The sequence below is a fragment of the Sarcophilus harrisii genome, chromosome 6 (assembly GCF_902635505.1).
Source record: "Sarcophilus harrisii chromosome 6, mSarHar1.11, whole genome shotgun sequence".
Lineage (NCBI taxonomy): Eukaryota > Metazoa > Chordata > Mammalia > Dasyuromorphia > Dasyuridae > Sarcophilus > Sarcophilus harrisii.
The window spans coordinates 173,905,469-173,932,124 of record NC_045431.1 but is presented as its reverse complement, the minus strand read 5'-3'; the positions used below and the strand labels follow the sequence as shown (position 1 = coordinate 173,932,124).

The 26,656-nt window shown below is 37.6% G+C and overlaps 1 protein-coding gene across 1 annotated transcript; it reads left to right on the top strand.

Moving 5' to 3' along the window:
- The first annotated feature begins 501 nt into the window (after positions 1 to 501).
- CLDN23 (claudin 23) lies at positions 502 to 2,465 on the top strand. The gene has a single exon (XM_031942144.1). It carries the CDS (start codon positions 1,220 to 1,222, stop codon positions 2,051 to 2,053), a length of 834 nt encoding a protein of 277 aa, XP_031798004.1. The 5' UTR covers positions 502 to 1,219; the 3' UTR covers positions 2,054 to 2,465.
- Positions 2,466 to 26,656: the final 24,191 nt, after the last annotated feature.

Genomic DNA, 26,656 nt, shown 5'->3' with positions numbered 1-26,656 from the left:
GGAAGCATACTATTTTAACTGTGTTTTGTTGTTGTTTGCATTTTTTCCCTTTTGTTCGGATTTTTCTTTCACCACTTGACTAATATAGAAATGTTTTAAAGGATTGTACATTGGTAACCTATATCGATCTGCTTGCTGTCTTGGGAGGGGGAAGCCAGGGGAAAGAAAGAAAAAATTGAAACTCAAAATCTTACAAAAATGAATGTTGAAAACTATTTTTACGTGTAATTGGACAAATAAAAAAAAAACTTAAGGAAAAAAAAAAAAGAGAAACATTTGAATGTGTAGAGATTTTTGAATTCTTCACCCATCTCCAGCCAGCTCCACTCCAACTTAGCAGTAAGAAAGTACACGGAGAGGAAGAAAAGTTAACTGACTTTAAATGGACAAAAGATTTCCAGGTAATTTCTCGAGTGTCAATAAGCCACCTGGAGACGCGCCAAGAGAGGCGGTGAGCTTCTGGATTGTCGAAATCCAGAACCGCCCCTCGCTTGGTGAAGCAGCCCCCGGTGCTCTACACACTAGGCAGTGGCCAGTGGTGGGATGGGAAGAAGCTGGAATGGCTGTGCGTTAACGTGGTAAGCTGTCCGGACCCCCCAGACTGGATGCAGGTAAGGACAGGTGCTTAGCCAGATGTAGACTCTTTTAGCCCCCTCCCAGCCACCAGCTCTGGTCTCAACCTTTGTCCAAGGCAATGGGGAGGAGCAAGCAAGGGCGGGGCTGAACCCAGCCAGGGCCCAGTGGTTGCTTCCTGTTGGGCCCTTACCGGGTCAGCCCCTCCCGAGCCGGGCGGACTCTTGCGCTCTCTCAGTTTCGGTGAGACTGCCGGGGATCTGGTTTCCCTTGGGGACGGGCGGAGCTTTGCGCTGTAGGAAGTCGAGGAGAGGGATGGGCGAACGGCAAAACAGAAGGGAAAGACTGAGGAGAAGGAGAAGGTGGGAGGCGCCGAGCAGATCCGGACTGAGCTTGATCGCCCTGATCTGGACACTGGGATCGCCAGAGGCATCTCGATGCCTGGGGCATATCGGCCCTCCTTAGGGAAGCTTTCATCCGGGTGGAGAGCAGTGAGTAAGAGGAGGGACCAGGAGAGAGGAGCGGGACACACCAGCTCCGAGACAGCGGGAAGTCCACATTCTCTCCGCTGGATTTCGCAGGTCGCGCGGGTATAGAGGTGCCAATTTCGCCAAAGTGAGGGACCCGTCACCCCCCGGCCGCCGAGATGAGGACGCCCGTGGTCATGACTCTGGGTTTAGTGCTGGCCCCCTGCGGCTTGTTACTGTGCCTGGTCTGCACGCTGACGCCGGGTTGGCGGCAGGCAACAGGTTTCCTCGATCAGCCGGTGGACTTGCTGGTGACCCAGGGACTCTGGGACATGTGTAGAGAGCAGAGCAGCCGCGAAAGCCAGTGCGGGCTGCCGGATGAGCTGGGGTATTTCTCCGCGGAGCCGGTGCGGGCGGCTCGCGCTCTGACCGTCACGGGACTGGCCACCACAGCCGTGGGGCTGCTGCTGGCCTCCCTGGGGGTGCGCTGCTGGCACAACAAGCCCCGCGCCTGGCTGGCCGGAGCCTCGGGGCTCGTGCTCTTTGCCGCTGGCCTCCTCGGACTCATCCCGGTGGCTTGGTACAGGCACGTCCTGCAAAACCGCACCGTTCTTCCCGCGCAGCCCAGCCCCGTCCAGCTGCGAGTTGGCTACAGCTTAGTGCTAGGCTTTCTGGGCAGTTGCCTGCTGCTAGTGGGGGGCTTCTCCCTGGCACTCAGCTTCGCCCAGGTCTGCGAAGAGTGTGCCCACCGTCCCAAGGCGTACCCGGCTACGCGCCGCAGCAGTCTTAATACGGTGCAGATACAATGGCCTGAAGCTCCCACGGTTCCATCGATCTTGTCCCAGCGCAACCAGAACCGGCTTCAGCCTCAGGGTGGCCCGAAGCCCCGAGTGGGCTTCAGGATGCCTCGGCCGGCAGCCTATACGAACCCAGAAGATGTACTGAAGGGGGAGCAAAGCAGCAGCCGGCATCCCGGCTCTGTTAGCACGCTGCCCTGTGACTCGGACCTCTAACTAGCCAGGTCCCTCCTTTTGCCTGGATTTCTGATCCTGGTCTGCTCAAATGAATGCGATGGAACCCACTGAGAGACACTAGGGCTGCTTGGGATCCATCATTGCTGACAGGTTCCCGCTCTGGCTCCTACTGCTTTCGAAAGGATTGCCGTTTTAAGGTGCTTAGGGTTTTATTGAACGTTAAGCCTAGAAGGGACTTTAAGTAAGTCAAAGCATTTCCTAGAAGCAACTAGGTGGAACTGTGGATAAAGTACTGGACTTGAACTCAGGAAAACCTGAATTGAAATCAGGCCCCTGACACTTCTAGCTCTGAAACCCTGGTCAAGTCACTTAATGGTCAAGTGGAGATAAAAATAACACCACCTACCTCCCAGGGTTGTTGTGGGAATCGAATAAGATAATATTTTTTTTTTTACATTTTTATTTAAAGTTTTGAGCTCCAAATTTTATCCCTCCTCCTTCCCCCTCACTGAGATGGTAAGCAATCAGATATAGGTTATACATGTGAAATCATGTAAAACGTTTCCATATTAGTCATTTTGTACAAGAGGACTCAAATAAAAGAAAAAGTGAATGAAAAGGGGGAAAAGTAACATGCTTCAGTTTGTGTTCAATGGATGTCAGTTCTTTCTGTAGAGGTGGAGAGTGTGCTTCATCATTAATCCATTGGGATTGTCTTGGATCACTGTATTTCTGAGAATGGCTGTCATTTACAATTCTTAAACAATATTGATATCACTGTGTACAACAGTTTCTTCTTCTATTCACTTCACTCAGCATAAGTTGATATAAGTTTTTCTAGGTTTTCCTGAAATCATCGGGTTTGTCATTTCTTATAGGACAATAATTACAATCATATATCAAAGCTTGTTTAGCTACTCCCTGATTAATGGGCATCCTTTTGATTTCCAATTCTTAGCCACCACAAAAAGAACAGTTTGTACAAATAAGTTCTTCCCCCGCCCTTTTTTTTGTATGTCTTTAGGATATAGACTTAGCAGTACTATTTATTGCTGGATCAAAGGGTATACACAGTGGTTGGATCGGTTCATATCCTCTTCAACCTCTATCATTTTCCTTTTTTGGTGGGGAGGGGGGTGTCATAATAACCACTGTTAATAGGTATAAGGTGATACCTCAAAGTTGTTTTAATTTGCATTTCCCAATAGTGATTTCTTTGTCTGAAAATTTCCTGTTCCATGTTCTTTGACCATTTATCAATTGGAGAATGATTTGTATTTTTATAAATCAAACTCAGTTTTATATATATATGTGTGTGTATGTATATATATATATATATATTTATATATTCTTTCTTTTTCTTTTTACTAAGGAAACTAGGGGGTTAGGTGACTTGCCTAGAGTCACACAGCTAGAAGTGTTATGTGTCTGAGGCCAGATTTGCATTCAACTCCTCCTGATTCAGGCTGGTGCTGTACCAACTAGCTGCTCCTATGAAGTTAGCTGTTATATATATATTTGAGAAATAAGGCTTTATCAGATTTATTTCTGGCAATAATGTCCCCATTCCAGTTTTCTTCTTTCCTTATAATTTTAGTTGCATTGGTTTTGTTTATGTAAAAACTTTAAGAATGTTATATAATGAAAATTACCTGTTACATATTCTAATGCTCTATAAATTTAAATCTATTCCATTGATCCACCACTCTATTTCTTTGCCAGTACCAGATTTTTTTCTATTATCATTTTAAGATATATTTTGAAATTTGGTATGGCTAGATTATCTTCCTTCATAATTTTTCCCATTAATTCCTTTGATATCCTTGAGCTTTTGCTTTTTCAGATGAATTTTGTATAGCTCTAAAAAATAATTTTTGATAGTTTTAACTGGTATGGCATTGAATAGACATTAATTTAGGTACAGTTGTCACTTTCATTATGTTGGCTCAGCTTTTCCATGAGGAATTAATATTTATCCAAGTATTTAGATCTAAGTTTATTTGTATGAAAAGTTTTTTTTGTACTTGTGTTCAGATAGTACCTGGGTTTGTTTAGCCCAGTAGACTCCCAAATATTTTATATTGTCTACAGTTTTTTAAGTGAAATTTCTCTTTCTTTCTCTTGCTGCTGGATTTCATTGACAACATATAGAAATGCTGATAATTTATGTGGAATTATTTTGCATCCTAGTATTTTTAAGAACTTTTCAAAGCTTAAAGCTCTCTATAAATGCTAGCTATGATTAATATCACTTCCTCATTTTAAGAGAAGTCCAGAAACTGGAACAGTTCCTAGGTGACAGATTAGAAGCTAAAACCTAGGAGTGTGAGTAATCACCTTCCTGGAGCAATGAGTCTTTGTTGTTCAAGAATTATTTGAAACTTTTAAAAGCAACTACAATGAGCCAGGGACTACTGAACACCTTTAGAATACACTAGATCTAATTGTGGTAATTTGAGCCATCATATCATTTGGAATCCTCCTGTTGTTTGACAGCTCAAAGTTGATACTGTACAGAATAAAAGAATGACTATAATGTTTATGTATCGTGAAGAACAACAGTGAATCTCAGAGTCACACATAGCTGGTGAGATCGAATCACAGAACTCAAATTCGAACCCAGAGATCCTGACACCCAGATTGGTGATTATAGTTAGGCTTAAATTAAGGAATATTATGGCATTGGGCTTTAAGTCAGGAATACTTACATTCACAGCTCACCTTAGACAACTACTAGCTGGGTGACTCTGGGCAAAATGCATAATGATTCTCCACTGTAAAATAAAAGGATTGGACTCAGCAGCTTCTGAGGTCTCTGGCAAGCATTAAATCCATGATCTAATGATTAAAGTTAACCAAGAATACTGGCAAGCTGACAAACTGTGGATCACGACACAGACTAGCTTAACTCACTTCTCTATAGCCCTGCTTAACTCAGGCTTCTCTTCCCATCATCCACTGGAATCATTGCAGTAGAAATAATAGCAATTTATTTTATGGAAATCATATGACAGTTGCTGAGGAGAGTAGATGATAGATTTTTTAATGCATTCTTTTCCTTGTAGAACTAGGGGTTCAATCCACTGGAATTACAAAATACAGATAAATCTGTCATTCATATCTCAATATTGATATTTTATAAACCAAATCTGTTCCACCCAAAATGTGCCAACATGAACTTTGTTCTCATCTGGTATGTCAACATTTGTACTTTCTCCCTTACAACCTGTACTATGTCTTGTTCTTTTCATTCAGGCTTTTTTCTTCTGTATCTATATAAAAGGTGCCCTGGAAAGGAAGGTGGGACATAGTCCCATCATTCTGAAGTTGTTGTTTTGGCACCAGGTTTCATATGAATTTCTATTCAAAACAAAGGCAGCCATTTAGGGAGGGAAATGATACAAACATGTTTAGAAATTGGGGGTAAGGTACAAAAAGAATTTTGTCTGGAAATCTGCCACACTGCCTTCAATCCTAAATCACCATCTCCACATTAGTGGGAGGGACCAGGAAATTAAGGCAGAGCTGATCCAAGACATAAGAGATATCAGCCCTCCTTCTTTCTGACACAGATAATAGTCTCTAACTGGAGTTTAACTGCCAAGAAGTCACTCCCTTTGATAATTTGACAACAGAAGCTGAAACACTGTCTCTTATACACAAATGCTACTTAGAAATTAAGATACTAATCAGGTTATCTAGTTGTTCTCCTGAAAATGAGAAAGCAGAGCCCCTAGAAGATAGGCTACTAGAACTTATAGATCAACAAGCCAGATCTTGTGCCAAGAAGGCTTTTCTGGGTTCTTCTCCAGTCCTATGCTGTTCTGCTTTGAGTCTTGGTCAGATTATATATTCATCTATGGAAAAAGAACAGAATTCTTTTTAACTTTCTTCTCACATCCAAAATGTACCTAGACAGGTACAAAACAGGACAGTTTGTCCAGGTATGGATGTGCTGGGAAGGAATAGTTTAGCAGAGAGAATTAAGACAGCATGTTGTCCAAACAAGGCTGGATGAAAGGATGATGATCTGTGCCTCAACAGATACTTCAATAGCTAAGGCCTTTTTTACACCTAACAATTCAGGAAACTACACCCAGTGGAAACAGTAGCACAGGATCAGACAGAATCTGCAGAATTATAAAATTCTGGGAGACCATTTAGACCAACCCAAGATGTGAAAAAAAAAATCCCCCTTACATCAAATGGGAAAAATGATCATCCATCCTCTGCTTGAAGAGTTGAAGAACCAAATTATTCTCTCCCTTTCTCTTTGTTTCTCTGTATTTATCTTTTACTGTTAAAGTCTGTGGCTTCTTTACAATGCTTCTCTATCTTGTCCTTATTGGAAAGCATCCCTCTAGCCATAGAGGCACTGTATTCTAATGTAGGAGATCAAGTTTTCCTATTCTCCCATTCCCCAGAATTAGTTGGTACTTGGAATAAGATGTGACCTCAGTCTACCCCAGTCTCTCTCAAATTCCAGGCCTGCATTATCAACTGCCTTCTGGCCATTTTTCAACTGGATATCCTATAGGCATTTTAAATTCAGCACAACTCATCATTTTTTGCCCTAAACCTAATGTCCTAACTTTTCTATGCTAGTTGAGGGCACCATCCTTCCAGTTACCCAGGATGGCAACCTTGGTGTTATTTTCAATTCCCCTCTCTAATCTCAGTACCCCATCCCCATTCAAAAATTTATCTGGTCTTTTTTCCACTTCCACTCTCCACTCAATCCCATGGCCCTTTCTTTCTACATATCAATCTACCTCCTTAATTCAGGACTTTAATACTTCTGACCTACACTTTTGCAGTTGCCTTTTAAAATTACTGTTAACTTTTGCATGTTTGTATTTAAATAAATCCCCTTTCCTACCCCATCCCAGTGAGATATCCTTTTAACAAAGACTAAAAACAATTCAACAAAAATAACCAGAATATCATTTAGATCTAAAGGTACATAAATTGTTCCATTGCCCTAGTTTCACTTCACCATAAAGAAAAGAAAATTAATTTTCTCACCTCATTCCCATCAGTATTGTAAACAATATAAAGTATTTGGAAATCTACCTGCAAAGACAAATCCAGGAACTATCTGATCACAAATACAAAATACTTTTCACACAAATGAAGTCAGATCTAAGCAATGGGGAAAATATCAATTGCTCATGAGCAGGTTGAATCAATATAATAAAAATGACAATTCTACCTAAATTAATCTATTTATTCAGTGCCATACCAATCAAATTATCAAAAAATGTATATAAAATTGGAAAAAATAATAACAAAATTTATCTGGAAAAGCAAAAAGCTCAAGGATATCGAGGGAGTCAGTGAAAAAAAAGTATGAAGAAAGGTGATTTAGCCACACCAATTCTCAAAATGTATTTTTAAATGATAATTACAATAAAAACAATCTGATACTGCCTAAGAAATAGAGTGGTAGATCAATGGAATAGATTTGGTACAAATCACCTTACAGAAAATGACCATAATAATCTAGTGTATGATAAACCCAAAGGTCCAAGCTTTTGGAACAAAAATTCATTTCACGGCCAAAAAAAAATTTACATGTAAACTATGTACCCATTTTGAATATACTCCGGTATATGGTATGAGACCTAGTTTCGGCCATACAGATAGGTGTGGTTTTTTCGTCACATAATGAGTTTGGATTATATAAAATTGAAAAGTTTTTGCACAAACAAAAGCAATGTAACTAGAAACATAAGAAAAGTAGAAAACTGCAGGGGAGGGGTGGGGGACATTTTGCAATAAGTATCTTTGATGAAGCCTCATTTCTCAAATATGTAGAGAATAGAATATTTATAAAAATACAAATCATTTCCAAATGATAAATGGTCAAAGAATATGAACAGGCAGTTTTCAGATAATCAAAGCTATCTATAGACATATGAAAAAATATTCCAAATCATTACTGATCAGAGAAATGAAATAAAAAAAAAAACTCTGGGATATATTAGAGGGGCTAATATGACCAAAAAAAAAAGGGAAAATGATAGATATTGGAGGGAATGTGGGAAAACTGGGACACTAATGTGAACTAATCCAACCATTCTGGAGAGCAATTTGAAGCTCTAACCAAAGGGCTATAAAACTGTGCATATCTTTTGTTTCAGCAATACTTTTGCTAGCTTATATTCCAAAGTCATACAATATTTGTCTATTTGTACAATAATATTTATAGCAGCTCTTTTTATGTAGCTAAGAATTGGAAATCAAAGGGATGCCCGTTAATTGGGCAATGCCTAAACAAGCTGTGGATGTAATTGTAATGAAATATTTTTGTATTATAAAAAATGACAAACAAGATGATTTCAGAAAAACTTGGAAAGATTTACATGAAACGAAGTGAACAGAATCATACATAAAAAGAGCAACATTGTTTGATGAAAAATTGTGAATGCCTTAGCTATTCTCAACAATATAAAGACCCAAGAAAATCCCACAGAACTAATGATGAAACATACTATCCACCTTAGGAGAAAAACTTATATTGTTTGAATACAGACTGAAGCATGCTACTTTTCACTTTCTTTTTCTCTTTTTCTTTTATTCAAGTCTTCTTGTACAGCATGACTAATATGGAAATGTTTTACATGACTGCATATTTATAACCTATAGCTGATTTCTTACCATCTCTGGGAGCAGGGAGAGAAAGGTAAATGGGAAAGAAGGATAGAATTTGGAACTCAAAACTTAAAAAGAAAAATAAGTGTTAAAAAGTTTTAAAATATAATTGGGGGAAAAGAAAAAATATTTTAAAAATTTAATCAACATACTTTGTTAAGCTATTCTTCTATCGATGGACAGTTATTTTGGCTCCCCTTCCTTGCTATCCTATGGCACCATTTGCCAAATATTACTAAGGATATTTTGTTCTTTATGGTGACGTTACTTTTGTCTTTGACTTTCTTGGGTTATATATTTAGTAATGGGTTCTCTGAATCCAAGTATAGGGGCATTTTGATTATATTTTTAAAAGAATAATTTCAGTTTACTATAAAAGAATGTTTATATCAATTTATTTATACTCCATTTAGTATATTTATGTATCTGTCTTTCTGAAGTCTCTCCCACATTGAGTATTATCTTTGTAGGGTTTCTAGAACTTGTGACAAATTAGAACTGTTTTGACTTACATTTCTCTTATTATTAGTAATTTACAGAAATCTTCCATATATTTATCAATAGATTGTAATTCTTCTTTTGCAATCAGTGTCTTTTATCCTTTTATCCATTGGGAAATAATTCTTGGTCACATACACATACTTGCATTAGTTCCATAAATATCTTGGTCATCTGATCCTTATCAGACGTATTTGATGCAAAGATTTTTCTCCCCAATTAACATCTTTCCTAATTCAAGATGCACTGATTTGTTCAGGTAAAAGAGTTCCACTTTCACTACCAATAGCTTTCTACATGGCCTTTCTGCTTGAAACTATCCTCCACCAATCTATTCTGTATATCCCAGCTTCTTAACCTGTGATTTGAGACCCCATGTGGGTTCTTGTAACTGAATGTGGGGTTGGGAAATTATGATTTATTATCAGTAAGTGTTTGATTTGTATATCTATTTTATATACCTATATACACTAGGTCATGTAAAAATTTCTCAGGTGAAAAGGGGTAACAAGTGGAAAAAGTTTAAGAAGCCCTGCTCTATATAGTTATTAAAATAATGCTCCTAAAGCACAAATCTAAATTTGTCAATCCCCTGCTCAGAAGTCCGTGAGCCTCTCTTGATAAAATGTAAACTCCATTGTTGGACACTAATCATTCTTCACAATCTGATTCCAGGCTACTTTTAGACTTATTCTTATAACTTTATACACTGTACAGATCAACTAAACCAGTTTCTTGCTGTTCTGCATAAATTACATTCCATCTCTTAACTCCCTACCTTTGCCCAGGCTGTCTCTCATACAGGCATTTCCTGTGGCTTCACCTCCGCCTCACAAATAATCTAGCTTCCTTCAAAGCTTATCTCTAAGTGTCACTTTCTACATGAGACCTATCCTGATCCTTTCAGTATCTAGTGCTCTTCTGGAATTACCTTTTGTCTACTTTGTTTGTATTTTTCATTTTTATACACCCTAAATTTGAGATACCACCACTCTTGCCCCTAATCCTCCCCTCTCCCAAGAAATTCTAAACTCTTATTTTCACCAGATTTTGATCTTGATTGTCCTGACCCATAGAGGGGTCAGATCCTCTTTTTGTCTCTCCTCATCAAGAAATATGTTAAACAAAGATTAGCTATGACTCGTGTAGACAAGAGTTCTCCTATGTAGTAAGATTACTCACAAAGTCATTCAATGTATAGGATGGGTATTAGGAATAAGGCAGCTTATTTTCTCTACCCCAGCCAGTAAACTACATAAGACTCAGTATATAATATAATACTCAGTGACATTTCTTTGGATGACCCTCAGACATTCAAAAAGCTGATTATGTTTCTGTTAGAAGGTGGACATTTATTAGTCAACAAACATAGTAGTGATTATGGAGGATTGTAAAAGTCCAGATATCCTGGTCTGGTCCCTTTTGGGAGAACATGAATTTTCCCACTGCAAAATGGGTCCACTGAAATCTAGCTCTCTCTGGAACTCAGGAGACTTTCAAATTTGGGATTATTGGTAGTGAAACCCCCAAAGCATTTTTCATTATCAATGTTGGCTAATTTCTCATTTATGCCCAGAAAAGGAAATGAAAAGGCAAAAAGGGAGATCTAGGAATACCTAGGTTTCTCATCCCCAATTTCTTGTGGGAAATCAACAAGAGAGAGAACCTGTGAAAAGGCCAGAGAGTTCAAAAAGAAAGCACATTCTTATAGACCAAAGTTCGTAGGGTGGAATGCAGATTCTTTCGAAATAGCCCAGCACAGTTACTGGGGATAAGAGTTATTGTCTTTTATCTTAGTCAAGGACTCTAAGGGAGGTGCCTTTTTTTTTTTTTTTTTTTTTAACAAAGCTCTAGATCTTATAATCTGATAGGGATTTGTAGGGATGCATCAAGTTAAGTGGATGACTGGTGTTATTATAACTGTTATTTCTTCCCTATTAGAATATAAGCTTTTTGAACACAGAATTTTTTTTCCCTTTTTTCTTCTTTTTATAAAAAAAATAAGGAACTTGACAAACACCACCATTTCCACATACAAAGAACTAACATCTTTATTATGCTTTAAAAATGTCATAAATTAAGCCTGGTGACATCAATCAACACTGCCCTGTCTGTGATGATGGCATATGAAATGGAATTTTTTTATTATAGCTTTTTATTTACAAGACATATGCATGGGTAATTTTTCAGCATTGACAATTGCAAAACCTTTTGTTCCAATTTTTCCTCTCCTTCCTTCCACCTCCTCCCCCCAGATGGCAGGTTGACGAATACAAGTTAAATATATTAAATTATAATTAAATGCATTTTAGCTAATCTGACAGGTATGTAGTAGTGTCTCAGAGTTGTTTTAATTTGCATTTCTCTGATAAATAATGACTTGGAGCATCTTTTCATATGGCTAGAAATAGTTTCAGTTTCTTCATCTGAGAATTGTCTGTTCATATCCTTTGACCATTTATCAATTGGAGAATGGATTGATTTCTTATAAATTAGAGTCAATTCTCTATGTATTTTGGAAATGAGGCCTTTATCAGAACATTTGACTGTAAAAATATTTACCCATTTATTGCTTCCCTTCTAATCTTGTCTGCATAGGCTTTGTTTGTACAAAAATTTTTCCATTTGATATAATCAAAATTTTCTATTTTGTAATCAATAATGCTCTCTAGTTCTTCTTTGGTCTGAAATGGAATTTTTAATGTATTTTTAGGGGTATGTTAAATTTAATATGATAGTAAACAGGCAAGTGGAGCAATTTGTCTTCTGAGTTGTTAATTGGTTACTGTTTCATACTTTTTTCTTTTGCAACATTAGCACTAATTCAGCACCTCCTCAAAATATTCCCCCTTGATGTGGCTCTCTTCAACAATGAGTTGATTCAAACCAGTTCCAATTGTCCAGTAATGAAGAGAGCTATCTACACCCAGAGAGAGGACTGTGGGAACTGAGTATGGACCACAACATAGCATTTTCACTCTTTCTGTTATTGTTTGCTTGCATTTTTGTTTTCCTTCTCAGGTTTTTTGTTTTTCCTCCACCTTTAGCTCCATACTTTGAAACTCAAGTGATCTCCCAACCTTCAGCCTTCCTTGTGGCAGGGATTATAAACAGGCCTGGATCACCCTTTCTAAGTTTAAGCAACTCTTTTTTTCTAGGCCCTGTGCTAAGGCTTTAGGAGCCAAAAAAGACTCTACTTTTAAGGAGCATACATTCCAATGGGAGTAAATTAGATATTTTAATTAGAATAACAGATAATTAGAAAACAAGATAGATATAACTTATCTTCATGAGTTCAAATCCAGCCTCAGATTCTTACCAGCTGTGTGATTAGGCAAGTCATTTAAACTCATCTGTAAAATAGCAAAGCACTACAGTATCTTTGCTAAGAAAACCTGACAGCAACAATAATTGTTTTGTACCTATTAAGCTGTGACAATCTTGTCCTTCCTCTGCCAGAGGTTAAGCTCCACCCAAGATCAAAAACTGGACTGATTTTCCTTTTCACACTTTGCCCCACACCTTGTCTAGAATCTGACTTGTTTTTAGGAGTTTAGTAAATGCTTAATGGATTGGTCTACTTCCTAGTTGAGTAATGTTACAGTCACCTTTTCTCTCTCAGGCCTTGGTTTCTTAACTATAGAATGAGGGACTAGACTGGTCTCTCAAGCCTCTGACCCTTTACTATGTAAATGAATACCACAAATCCATGAATAGTAATAAAGTAAAAATATAAGGGGACCAGAAGTCTGCAGGAAGGGATAGTCCCACAAGTTAAGATGACATAAGATGGGAACTTATTTCTTTAGATACCAGCAGAGTTAGGCAGGATCCAGAATGAGAAGGTAAAAAATAACTTTTTGTTTGATTTATTAGCACCCCCTAGAGATATTATTGGAAGTTTTGTCATTTTTGATGAAACATTAACTTACTGTTTTATTGGATTAAAAATGGGGCCTGAGAATTAATTTGAAAGTGGACCAATAGATATTAGAAGAGAGACCATCTTGATAGGGGGTGAATAAGATTCCAGCAAAAAGCCATGTCCCTGCTAGTAATCCAGTATCTAGATAGGCCATAGGGAGGTGATTAACAGGATTATTTTGACACTAAAAGAGCCTTGGTTTCTTTGGGTCCTATTTGAATTCCCTCAGTTACACCTCTGCAGTGCCAGACAGGATCTTATCCTTAATAGGGCCCCTTTATCCTTTTTTTTTTTTACTGAGGCAATTGGGGTTAAGTGACTTGCCCAGGGTCACACAGCTAGGAAGTGTTAAGTGTCTGAGATCAGATTTGAACTCAGGTTCTCCTGACTTCAGGGCTGGTGCTATATCCACTGTACCACCTAGCTGCTCCTGGGCCCCTTTATCCTTAAGTGGGCCTTTTGTTCCTTGTAGAATTTCTTGCATTGACAAAATTATCATGACCATAAGGTCAATTTATGATATCAACCCCTGAGTTTATTTTTCTCCTATTAAAGAACTTACTGATATCCACTTCTTTGCTAAAACACCTAATAAGGGTCACAATTTTTAACTCTTTTTAGAGTTATATTGCTTACTAAGCAGCACAATAGCTAATTTCTTTAGGAATTTGGCTTACCTTATAGCATCACAGGTTCATTAGGAACTTCCCACCTTATGGCAGCAAGTTCACTAGGAACTTTGCCTTCCTTGTGGCATCTTTCTCCTTGTTATAGCTTGTAGAGAACCAGAACTCTGGAGAAGTATACCTGAAACAAGGTGTTAACTCAGTATGATTGATGGGATGATGGTTCTCTAGTTCACATATATACTTAGTACTTAGTATGGTGATATAATGGCTCTCTGGTTCACACATATTCAGTATACTGTAATGATGTAATTATAATAGGGTATTTAAACTGGGGACAAAGTCAGACTCAGAGAGAAACTGGTTGAGACTGGCAGACTGTCCGACTGCTGGAAGAGACTGGGTCAGACTATAACAGACGCAGACTGTGTAAGAGATAATAAAGACTTTGAACTCTATTCTTGTACATTCTCATGGTATCTATCCTGCAGGGACCAAGGCACTTCCAGAGGATCTTCAGAAAGCTAACCTGGAATTACAACAGCTAAGGCCTTTTAGGGTTAGCCCGCCAGACAATAGTGTAATCCCTAACTTCTTCAGGAATTTAGCCCATCTGATGGCATGGCTAGTTCCTTAGGAATTTGCCCTGTCTTGTGGTATCTTCCTCTTTATGAATGGTGATTCTACTAGGGAAATTAGTTCATGTCTTTCCCCTTGTTCATAGCTAACTCATTTTTGGAAATTTAGCCTGCAAGTCAATGGCATGATAATAAAATTTTTACCTTTTGATTTGGAAATGGCCTAACCATACAAATTATTTTAAGACATCTTGTGACACCAGCACAAACCTCAAATATATCATTGGCATCCAATTTCCATTCCCCAATATTTAGTGGACCTTATGGGGAGAAACCCCAATATATTTTTGGGGTTCACGCTTTTGTAACTCCACCATATACCATCAATCCCACACAGAAGAATAAACCTAAAACCCCTGCTTTACTTTATATGTTTAACTAGTTTTCTATGGGCATATATATGTGTATGTTACAAACATGGTGTCCCAAAAATCTTAGGGTAGTTTTACATTTTAATAGCTTAAGCTTTTAATTTAAATATATGTATACACACTTGCCTCTAGTCTCTAAATTTAAACAACAAAGGTAATGGCTACATAATGGCTATATAACTGATTAACAATGTCCCAAGCTATGTAATTTATTAACAATGCTGACAATTATTTCACACTGTATCTGGCATGAGAAAGAAAGCAGCCTCTAATCACTGAAAGTGTCTTCCCAGTTCTGAAATGATATCTGTATTCGTTTCTCTCAAGAACAAAAGCTTATCAAGTATTCTCTTCATGTTTCCTTGAAAGATAAAGATTGATTATATAAACTTGCTGTCTAGGGGAGAGGGTGAGGAAAAGGAAGGGAGAAAAAAATTTGGAACACAAGGTTTTTGCAAGGGTGAATGTTGAAAATTATCTATGCATATGTTTTGAAAATAAAAAGCTTTAAAAAAAAAAAAGATAAAGGTTGAACCAACTTTGCTAAGGAGATGAGATCAGATTTTCTTCAGCTATTGCAGAATGAGAGACTCCAGTCTCTTGAAATTAAAAATATAATAATAACTAGTTTCTGTGAGAAAAGCTAAAGAATTGGTGTTACCACCTATAACACAAATTTAATTAAAGAATTGCTATGGGTTCCACTGGGGTAGGAGCTTATAGCACTCTAAAATTTCTCCTGGTGGAATGGGTAGATAAGAACCATTTGTTCCAATAGCCATGAAGGTGACGGAAGCAGCAGCTATGGAATGCTTAGAGCTTGGTCAGGCAGTGAAGATTCCAAGGTTATCTACTGCATCCTGAACCATTGCCAGTCATCTCGAATTTTATCTTGCTACTAGACTTTGGTAGTTCTAGAGGAAAGAGTGAGGCTGGTGACTTTGTGCCACTTTGCCTCACTTAAATCCAATTCATGCACAAGTCAAGACATCAAAGACACATCTTTGGTCCTCTTTGAAAACAAAAGACAAACAACAACAAACAATTCTCTACTTAAGGCTTCCTTTGCTCTATACCCAATATGGTTTGGATTCGGTTTCATCCCAAGAAATCCTGACACTAATTAAGGGATTCTTTACCTTTTTTGTTTAATCCCTTTGGCAGTCTGCTGAAGCTTAGGATCACTTCTAAAAATAATATTGTCAAATGCATAAAAATACCCCAAAAAAATCTTACTTATCTGGAAGTTTAGTTATACATTTTTCTCCCATGTAATTTACAGGCCCCTGATTTAGAATACTGCTCTAATTAGAGAGGTTAGGATTCTTATTCTCTTGACACTTATAGGTCATTACAGGTCATTACTCATAGGTACTTACAGGTCATTATATTCCCCACCCCAGTGTTTCCAGGACTTCCATTTAGGGTCTCCTTAAAAAGGGATGGGGACAATAAGATATTAAATGTACATTACACCTCAGAATTTATTCCTACACACAATAGGAAAGCTAAAACAGACCTCATAAGTGAATATTATCAAAATGGAGCTCACTAACTTAGTATAATGTTAAGAGTCTCCTGCAAGGATGATAATTCCACTTGAAAGCCAAACCTCCTCTGAACTTTATGCTTGGCTGCTTTGAGGTCAACTGCTTTTCACCACTCCAGTGGACATTCTTTTGTTGTTGAGTAGTTTCAGTTGTGCAATTCTTTGTGACCCCTTTGGGTATTTCTTGACATATATACTAGAGCAGTGTGCCATTTTCTTCTCCAGCTCATTTTAAAGATGAGGAACTGAGGCAAGCAGGTAAAGTGACTTGCCAGTGTCCACAACTAGTAAGTGTTTGATGTCAGATTTGAACTCAGAAAGATAAGTCCCAAGCTTAATGCTCTGACCACTGCATTAGTAGCCATCTCTAGTGGACACTATCGCCACTCTTAGACTTTTTAACATCACAAAGTCATTGCTAGGCTTTCATAAGATGTCCGATTTGTCACTTATTCAAGTTAACACAAGAGACAGCCCTCAAACAGGCTCAGGAGTGCCAATGTAGGACATATGTTTTGGTTGTCATGTGCTCAGTCCTCCGTTCCTTCCTCCACTTGTTATCTATGATTCAAAACAGACACACACACACACACATCTCAACAGAAAAGAAGAAAAAAAAAAAAAAGGATAAGGAACCTGGCCCTTCTGAGATTCTCTGGAACACATTGGCCTGTGATTTTCTTTCTAGTTGTGTTCTGAATAGGCTTTTGTTCTTGACTATGGCTGTTTGAAAGATAAGGGTGGAGGAGTGCAATAATGTACAGGGAGGAACCTATAAAGTAGTCAGGGCTTTAAATTAATTACTGTCAATTAATTACTCAGAAACTAGGTGAGTATCAATTAAGCCGCAAAGATTTTGTAAATAGTTTTTATTGAAATTTTAAAATCATTATGTAATTTTCAGACTTGCCAACTCCTGTACATAGAAAAAGTTATAGAGAAGTTAAGAATGTTCACCCTTTAAAGAGTCAAGTCTTCATTATATCTCACATCATATACAATATTACAAACCAACCCATAAGGATTGAATCACATGGGTCTGCTTTGCATGAGGAATTAAATTCCAGCTGTGAAAGTGGAAAGAGATGGTAATGCCCTATAGTCATACAATTGAAAGGAATTCCCCATTATAACAAATCTGACAATATCCCAACTTATACCTGAAAATCTTTAAGGTGGGGAACCTGTAAGAGGAAGACTATTTGACTACTTTGGACAGCTCAGAATTTTTTTTTCCCTTTCAACTTCTTTACAACATCTACTTCTTGATTCATGTTCAACCCTCTCTAGACAAGAAGCCCAGTCTCTTCTCCATCTATCCATCTTTCAAATGCTTAAGAGCAGATAGAAGGTACCTTTGAAGTTTTGTTTCTGGACACTAAAAATCCCTACTTCCTTTACTTGCTTCTTAAAGTACATGGTTTTAAAGAACATCATGCAGATCCTCTTCTGGATACTCTCTAGCTTCTCTGATCTTTGTAAACGGTGATGTCTCAATTTGGTCTGACCACAGCAGAATCTGCGGAAGCTATGCTTTTCTTTTAAAAATATATATTTATTTTATTTTTTAATTTATGAAATACATTTTTCATAACATAATATAATAAAAAAAGATTTCACATAAAACTACAAATCTATTTTCTAAAACTTGCTATTCTTTCAAATATATAAAAAAGTTATCATGTAATTTTTTTCCCTTTTCTTTCTTCTTTTTCCCCAACCTTGACCTAGAGATAGTTACTAGCAGACATAAATGTGTATATATCATTCTATGCACATTTTTATTTATCAATTCTTCTTTTATATGTCCCTTGTAGTTAATTTGGGTATTAATAATAATCAAAATACCTCTCAATACAGCTTTGGATTCCATTAGCTTCTCTAGCTGCCACATATTGAATTTGTGGTCAATTACAAACAGTTTTCTAATCATACCTTCTCCATTTATGAAGCTTATTATATTAATCCAAATGAGTGAATTTAACCCTTATACCTGGTAAATTTTGCTTTAGTAGATTTATCCATGATCATTGAGACCACACAATCATGAAAGTATGGAGGGACCAATATATGTCTTTAAAGGAGATAACAAAACAAATGGGAGAAAAACTGGATCTTACTATGAACATATATTATATATCCAGTATACAAATATTGTTCATAGCTGCTGCTATGGAATCATGAAGAGTTGGACATGACTGAAATGATTCAAGAACAACAAAATGGATTCTCTGATGTCAAAATGAGGAGAGAATGTTGTCTAGACATGCAAAGGCATGGAGATAAGAGATAATATATTCTATGTAGGGGAAACAGTAGTAAGTTTGACCTGCAATAGAAAGTTCATGGAGGAAAGTAGCATACACTAAGCCTGGAAAGGGATGCAGGAATTTGATTGTGAAGAGATATCGATGCCAAAGTAATTTATATTTGATCTTAGAGGCAAAAAAGAGCCACAGAAGGTTCCTGAACAGGATAGTTCATCAGAACTGTGATTTAAGAATCTGGCAATAACATGGAACATGGATGGGTTAAAGGATAGGGAAAGACTTGAAGCTGAAAGGCCAATTAGAAAAAGATCAAATGGGAAAACTAAATAAGAAGGGATAAGAAAATTAACTAGAATGATGACTACATAAATAAGAGAGAAGGGAAGAGATGGGAAATTGTATTGTGGTGGTCAAAGATAAAAAGCAGTTTTGACCATAAATAATGGGGAAAGAGTTGAGGATGATTGAGGTTGGAACCCCAAGTGTCTAAAAAGATGGGAATATAAATAGAGATAGTTTTTTGGAGAGACTGGAGAAAAAAATGAGTTCCATTTGGAGAAAGTTCAGTTGCCATCCCAGAATTCAGTTTATCATTTAATCCTCTCCCTCACCTCTGCTCCCCACCCCCAGTGGCTTTACAAATACATAGTCAGTGGCAGTAGATTTCAGGAATTCTATGTTATACATTGTTAGCAATCATAATAGCAACTTTGAGTCCATAAGCCTGTTTTGAACACTTGATGGGGACAATCCTGTTCTTGCCAGTTATGTTCTTTACTTTTTGTACTATTCTTCTTTTTATCCGAGGCCAAAGGATTTTGCTTTCAAATGTAGCAACTGAGAAGGGGCTCAATTTGTGACAGCTTAAAAATCTAACCAAGATAGACAGCCTTTTAGGACTTTAAAACAGCAGTCAGTGCCAGAAGGTATAAGCCACAAGAGAGAGATTTACCTTAATTCCTGTTCCATGCAGATTGGTAGAGCCAATGCAAAATTTATCATTACATCAAAATAACTTCCAGCTAAGATGATCCAGCACTATGCTTACTGGCCACTCACAATCTTTGTTGGGAGCACTTTTCTTCTACTGTCATCCTTGTCAGCTCATTCTATTTGGGGCTTTCTTATAACATCAGACCAGTACATTAACCTATATTAACATCAGCATTTTCAGAGAATTCCATGACCATCTGGTCCTATTCATTCTTCAAACAATAATGGCATGAGCTTTTACTTTAAGGAAATGTCCAAGCAGAACAGAAACTCAGATCTTCTTGACTCTAAGACCCATATGCTATCCACTTCACCATAGATCCCTTGGATAATACCTGAATGAAGCCATTCGGTCTTGCTTTGAGAAACTCCAATGAAGAAGGATAGGCTGCCTACATAGAGAGCTCATTATACTTTTGGCTAGTTCTAATTGCTAACAAGTTTTTCTTTACAACAAACCTGAATCTTCGGAACAACTTCTACCCATTGATCCTAGATCTACTTTCTGGAACCAAACAGGGCAAGATTTCTCCTTCCATCTATGTACCCTTCAGCTATCTATACATCTCAATTGCTTCCTCTTCCAGTTTCTTCATCCTCATGAGGACCTGTTTGCCATCTCCTATAGGGTCTCCCCAGATTGTAAATATCTTTCTAAATATATGCCATCCAGAACCGAACACAACATATATAAGGATTATCAACTTAAATGAAGAAACTATACTTTTAATGTAACCTCCTAAAATTGAATTAGCTTCTTTCACTACCAAATTATACTAATGACTCCTATTGAGCTTGCAGTCCTCTAAAGAACCTCAACCTACCTCTTTTAAAAATTTTTTATCTTTTTTTCCCCTGAGGCAATTAGGGTTAAGTGATTTGCCCAGAGTTGCACAGCTAAGAAGTATTAAGTGTCTGAGACTGACTTGAACTCAGGTCTCCTGACTTCAGTGCCAGTGCTCCATCCAATACACCATCTAGCTGTCCCTCCCCCCACACCTCTTTTTCCAAAAAAAAGAAAACCCAATGTAAGTAAACTTTCCTCATCTTGTATTTATGAAAATGATTTTTATACCAAACACTAAAATTCTATATTAATAATTCTTCTACATTTATTATTAGCCCAGTGTTCTAGTCTATATCATGTAGCACCCAGCTCTGTTCCACCCACAGTTTTGAGAAGTATATAATCATATCTTTATCCAAGTCTCTGATCAAGATGTTAAATGGTACAGGGCCAAACACAATTCAGGAACACTCTGTTGAATACTGGAAACCTCCTTCAATGCTGATATCCAATAGAGATTGACTATTCTTTGATGTCAACCATTCAAACAATTCCACGTGGCTTAATTGTGAATTCTATTGTCTAACTAATATCACCTTACTTCAAACGATTCCAGAAGATAATTGGGAACCACAAGAGTACAGTGAAACATTAAGACACAGAGTAATTACATTTCAATTTTCTTCATTGCTGCCTACCACTGAGTGGACCCTTAAATAATAGGATCTTACAATTTTATAGAAGCTAGGCAGGTACAGCAAAGATCTATGATGTTGGAGTCAAAAAGATTTGGCCTTCATTACTTCTGGCCTTGTTTATTATAATAACTTCCTAACTGGTTTCCCTGCTTCTCGTTTCACTTTTTTTTTATTCCTTACACAGCTGCCAAAATACACAAGTCTGACCCTGTTTTTAACCTACATAAGCTACCTTCAGAGACTATTATCTATAACAAATCAATCCCAGAGTCCAGCACAATCAAGTCCACTATAGTCTGGCTCCAGCATATTAATAGCAGATTAACACCCATAAGGAAGTTCTCATTATTGAGTTAGGAATATGAGGAATTTGGGAAGAGCTGACTCTATCTGACAGTCTGGTATTTTATATTAAATTGTCTCTGCAGCCTGAACCAAGTACTATACAGAATAGGAATGGACTAAAGAGCAGCTGATTGCTAAAAGATCTGCAGATATTCTAAAAAACAGATGACCACTTTCTGAATGCTTCAGAGGACCCTCTCTTTAAAGAACCAGTTGGCTATAAGATCTTTGAGGACCCTTCCAAATAAGAGCCATCTAATATGTTCCATTTGTTAGTTTATTGATATATTAATAGCTTTAAAGGAGTTATATGAAATGATGCAAAGTGGAGTGAATAGAACCAGAACATTTTGTACAATAAAACAATTTTATAAAGATGTTAAACTTTGGAATTATGATTGGTTATTGTATTAATCAGTTACTAAGTGTTTCAAAGAACTCAGGATGAAATATCCAGATAGATAGCAGATAAATCTAATGAAGTTTGAAGCAATTTTTTTTTGGACATAACCCAATATGGGAATTTGCTTGTTTTACTAAATATAGCTGGATATAGTAGAGCATAATATATAATAGATATTCAATATAGATATCATATAGTATACAAATTTTAACTTTCTTGCTTTCCCTGTGTTTAATGAAGGAAAGAGAAGAAGGGATTTGAAACAAAATTTTAAAATTAGAATTTTTTTTAAAAGTGTGTATGAAGTAAATTTATTTCTTCTATTTCATGGTGACTTTTAACTTCCCTTGTGTGGGAAGAATTCTCCTTCCAAGCAGCAGGAGAGGAGAGGTTAAGTTATCTAAGTTTCTTCAACACCATAGATATGGGCCAGAGACCTTTGTCTAGAAACTATAAGATCCGCGCTCTTTATTGTTAAAGAATCGCATTAGGAAGATCACCATTCAGCAAGGAACTCTTATTCTAAAATAGGAACTGGTAAAGTCAAAAGAAGGAATTGTTGAATCTGAGAAATAGGGTAAAGAAATAGGGAAGGCTTTATGTTATGGGCCAGAATTCTGAAACAAGGATTTTTACAAGATGTTAAGTCAGTGGAATTAATGAGACAATGGTTATCTAGTTTAGCATGGTGCTTAATCGTTCTCTAAGTTTGGTATGATTGATTCAACCTTACAACAAATAATGGTTTCCTAGTGATAAAATGATTGGTTTATACTCAGTGTAGAACATATAAGCTGGGAGCCTCAGCCAGATTCATTCAGAGCTAAGGAAGACAAGCTCTTGGACTCAGATTCATTCATCCCATCTCATACCCTGTGGTGGCTGGCCTGCCCTCCTGCATTTTCTTCACTGAAACCAAGTCCTCTCTGAAGGCCACGAGAAAGCCAGCTGAGCACCAGGAGAAGGAGACAATAAAGACTTTTGGACTTTAACACCTGGCTATTCTTGTGGTGATTACTTGGCTGAAAAGAAGGCTGCCCAGAGACCTCCAGAAAACCAAACAAGAACATAACAGCTTTAGATTCAGAATAAGCCAAATACACCTTTAAATTCCAGAGTGACCCTGGGCAAGTTACATAGAGCCTCTGTTTCCTTATCAATGAAAGGTTAGACTTATCACATTCTAAAGTGTCTCATGTCTCATTCTATGAATGAGCACAATTGTAGTTCTGTTGTTCCCTGCCCTGATGTTGTAAGAGTTCTAATGAAAAGTAGTAAATAGTGACTTAAGTGGTTTATTATTTAGCCATCTTCCTCGGCTAGCCACAAGGACTTCTCCATCTCCCTTCTCCACTGCCCTCTCTCTTTTTTTTCTCATTCACACAGTGGATATAAGTGAAAGAGAGCTATGTTATCACCAGTACTGAAGCTGCAATATCTCTGACTGTCCCCTACACCTTGACTCTCCAAAGGGAATCCTAGTGTGTTCCATTAAAAGATCATGGGCTCATTTGTGTTGATACATTCAAAGTTTGTTCTTTCTGAACTGAAGCCAAGCCACATTTTTGTTCTTTGCCAGTGTAAACAGACACACAGCACCTCCCTGCCAGTTCCAGAAGGCCCAGATGGGTGACTTGCTTCTCTGTGGACAAGAGAAAGGAGTTTTCTAGACATTTACAAAGGTACTAGAATGGTCGACCCAAATCAATTGGGGGAGGAAGGAGAGAGCAAAGTTAAATCATCAATCTGGATTCCTTTTAGATTGACTGCAGAAAGCCAGCTATCAAAACTAGATTTGGATTAAGGAAGAATGAAATCCAACAGTTGTTTCGAGATTCTTATTTAGAATCCAGGAGAGATAAATCACGGAGTTGGACTTTACCCATTATGTGGGTCCAAAGCCAGGGACTAAGTCTGATTCATATAATCCACAACAATGGCATGACCCTTTGCCCCTCCAAAAACATTCAACTGAATGACCAGGACTTTACCAGCAGCATCGTTTGCCCAGTAAAGAATCTTCCCTAGCCAGACTTCAGCTATGCAATCAGATTTGGTTCCTACAGGAAGTGAAAACCCATTCAGCTGGCAGAAGTTCAGGTTATGAGGTAGTTACTCACAGGAATGTCTCCACATCATGTAATAAACAAATAAACCCAATGTTTTCTTCTGTGATGACAATCTAAGAGACTTGGGAGTAACATTTATTTTTAGCCATCATTACCTATCATAATTTCATGGAGCCAACAGATGGTCCTGTCATGCAACTTGCTATACCTCTGCCCTTGTTGGAGCTGAGATTGTTCAAAGAAATGAGCTTGAAGAGACTTGAACTTTGTGTAGTTAGATTTTCTCCAACTCTCCTCATCTACATGTATTCAAAGGTGACTCTTCCATTTCCAAATTAGACATGCTACCTTTAGAATAGTGGCTTAAGAGCAAGAGTAGCTATAGTTGTATTCTTACACATCTAAGTTAATGTGCAAATTCAGAATGGGAATAAATGAAAGACCTAAGAGTCAGGCCTGGTTTCTAGTTCTGACCTTTTTGCTAACTTTTTTTTTTAGTCATATCTGACTCTCAGACCTCATTTGGGCAAAGACACTGGGATGGTTTGCTATTTCCTTCTCCAGTTCATTTAACAGATAAAGAAACTGAGGCAAACAGGTTTAAGTGACTTGCCCAGAATCACATACCTAGTGTTTGAGGCTGAATTTGGATTCAGAAATATGAATCTTTCTGACTCCCGGTCTGTTGTTAAATCTACTGCACCATCTAGCAGCCCTTTCACTAAGTAGCAGGGTTAATTTGAAAAGTTGCTTCCTTCTCTGGGTTTCAGTTGCCTTAAGTTTAGGAAAGAGAGTTGGACTAAATGGCTACTTGGTTCCCTTTCGACTCTACAGGATTTCGAGGAGTTTAGAATTTTAAACAGGAATGTGATGAAGCCTCTAGATAAAAGTCACATCTTCATTGCTTTTAAGGCACACAAACTACTTCTCCCCTACTCCAAGTAGTCCTTATGTGGTAGGTAGATTAACACTCCTGACTTTACTTTGGAGCCTTCTTTCCATCCAACAAATCAGTTATCTCAGATGAATCAGTAAGTATAAATAAAATTATGAGTTAAGACAAAGACTCTGGGATATCTTCCTTATAGTAAATTTTGCACATGCATATTAATGCACTATTGGTAGAGCCATTTTGGAAAGCAACCTGGACATATTCATAGAAAGTTATTAAAAAATTTATCCTGTAATCCAATAGCACCAAATAGCCCCTCAGAAATCCCAGTTTCAAAATCAGATTTGGCCATTTAGATCTCTAACTTATTAGATCTCTAACTAATATTCTAATTACCAAGTGATATTTACTATTGAGTTGATAGTGAGGGAGATAGAAGTGGCAAAAACAAGATCTGTAACTTGCTGCCACCTAATGTACAAGGTGATATTTAAGAATTAAGAGATTTCCATATCAGCCACTTAGAGGAGAAAAGTTATGAGAATATATATGACTGAAGTCCAATTTGGGGAATGACAAGTTTTTCTTTTTTCTTTTTCTTTTTTTTATTTAATAACTTTTTATTGACAGAACCCATGCCTGGGTAATTTTTTTACATTATCCCTCGCACTCACTTCTATTCCAACTTTTCCCCTCCCTCCCTTCACCCCCTTCTCCAGATGGCAAGCAGTCCTATACATGTTAAATATGGAATGACAAGTTTTTCAATCAGTGTTGCATGATTCCTACTGTAGTGGCAAAGTAAAGAAATTTTGAGGAACTTAGGGTTCTATTAGAGAAATGATAAAAAAAAAAAAAGCCATCACAACAACAACAAAATATCACAGAATATTAAGGAAAGTGCTTTATATCTCTTCAAGTGCTATAGAAAGTAGTAGTAGTAGATCTATAGATCCTTGTCTAACATGGTCAGGATCTCTTTTGTACTCCTCAGTCTATATTGCAGCAGATTAAGCTAAATTGCAACCAGAGGTATTGGTTCAGTACTTGTGAAACAAAAAAGCCCACTTGGATTTAGTATGGTCTTCTTCCATAATTTTACTGATGGCTTGTTTGGTATTCCATGCCCTCAGGGCCACACTTTCTGCTAGTCACCTGCAACTCTGAATTAGTCTTCTCCAACAACCTCTCCAAAAAAAAAAAAAAGACTTTAGTTTAAATAATTAGACATTTCAGCTGCTCTCTTCATGATAGTAGGAAAGTGACAGAATTATATTTTATAATGTGAAGTCCCTCTTCCTCTTTCAAATGAGATAATGTTTGTAAAGTGCTTAAAAGCATGCCTGACAGGTGGAGTTGTGAACTGATCCAGCCATTCTGAAGAGCAATACTCAAATGGCTATCAAGCTGTGCTACCCTTTTACTCAGCAACATATATATGTGTGTGGGACAAGACCACTGGCTCAAATAAATTAAGGAGATTTCTCAAGGTAAAAGCAGAAAGGAATTTTATTACCATCTTGAGAGAAAGGCATCTCCCTCCCCACAAGCATTTAGGCAAGGAGAGTTGAAGGCTCAGTTAACAGATAAGAATTATATAGGGGCCCTGATTGGTCAGGACAAATGACCTCACATTCTAAGTCATAAATGAGGAAAAACTTTTAACCCAACAACATCTCTAGATTACTAAATTACCTTATATGGGAGTTTAAATGCCAAGGTGACCCCAACTTAGTCTCTCAAAGAAAAGGTCCCACTCCTTGTGAACCACATCATTTCTGGAGAAAGAAACCTGGCCCCGGGGCACAGCCGACCTTCAGTCAGTTTTTAGAACACTGTCTCCATCTTGTGAGATAGCTTTCACAGTTTACTTCATTGATATGTAATATGTATGTAGTAGTAGTAGCCATAATGGGGGGAAGAA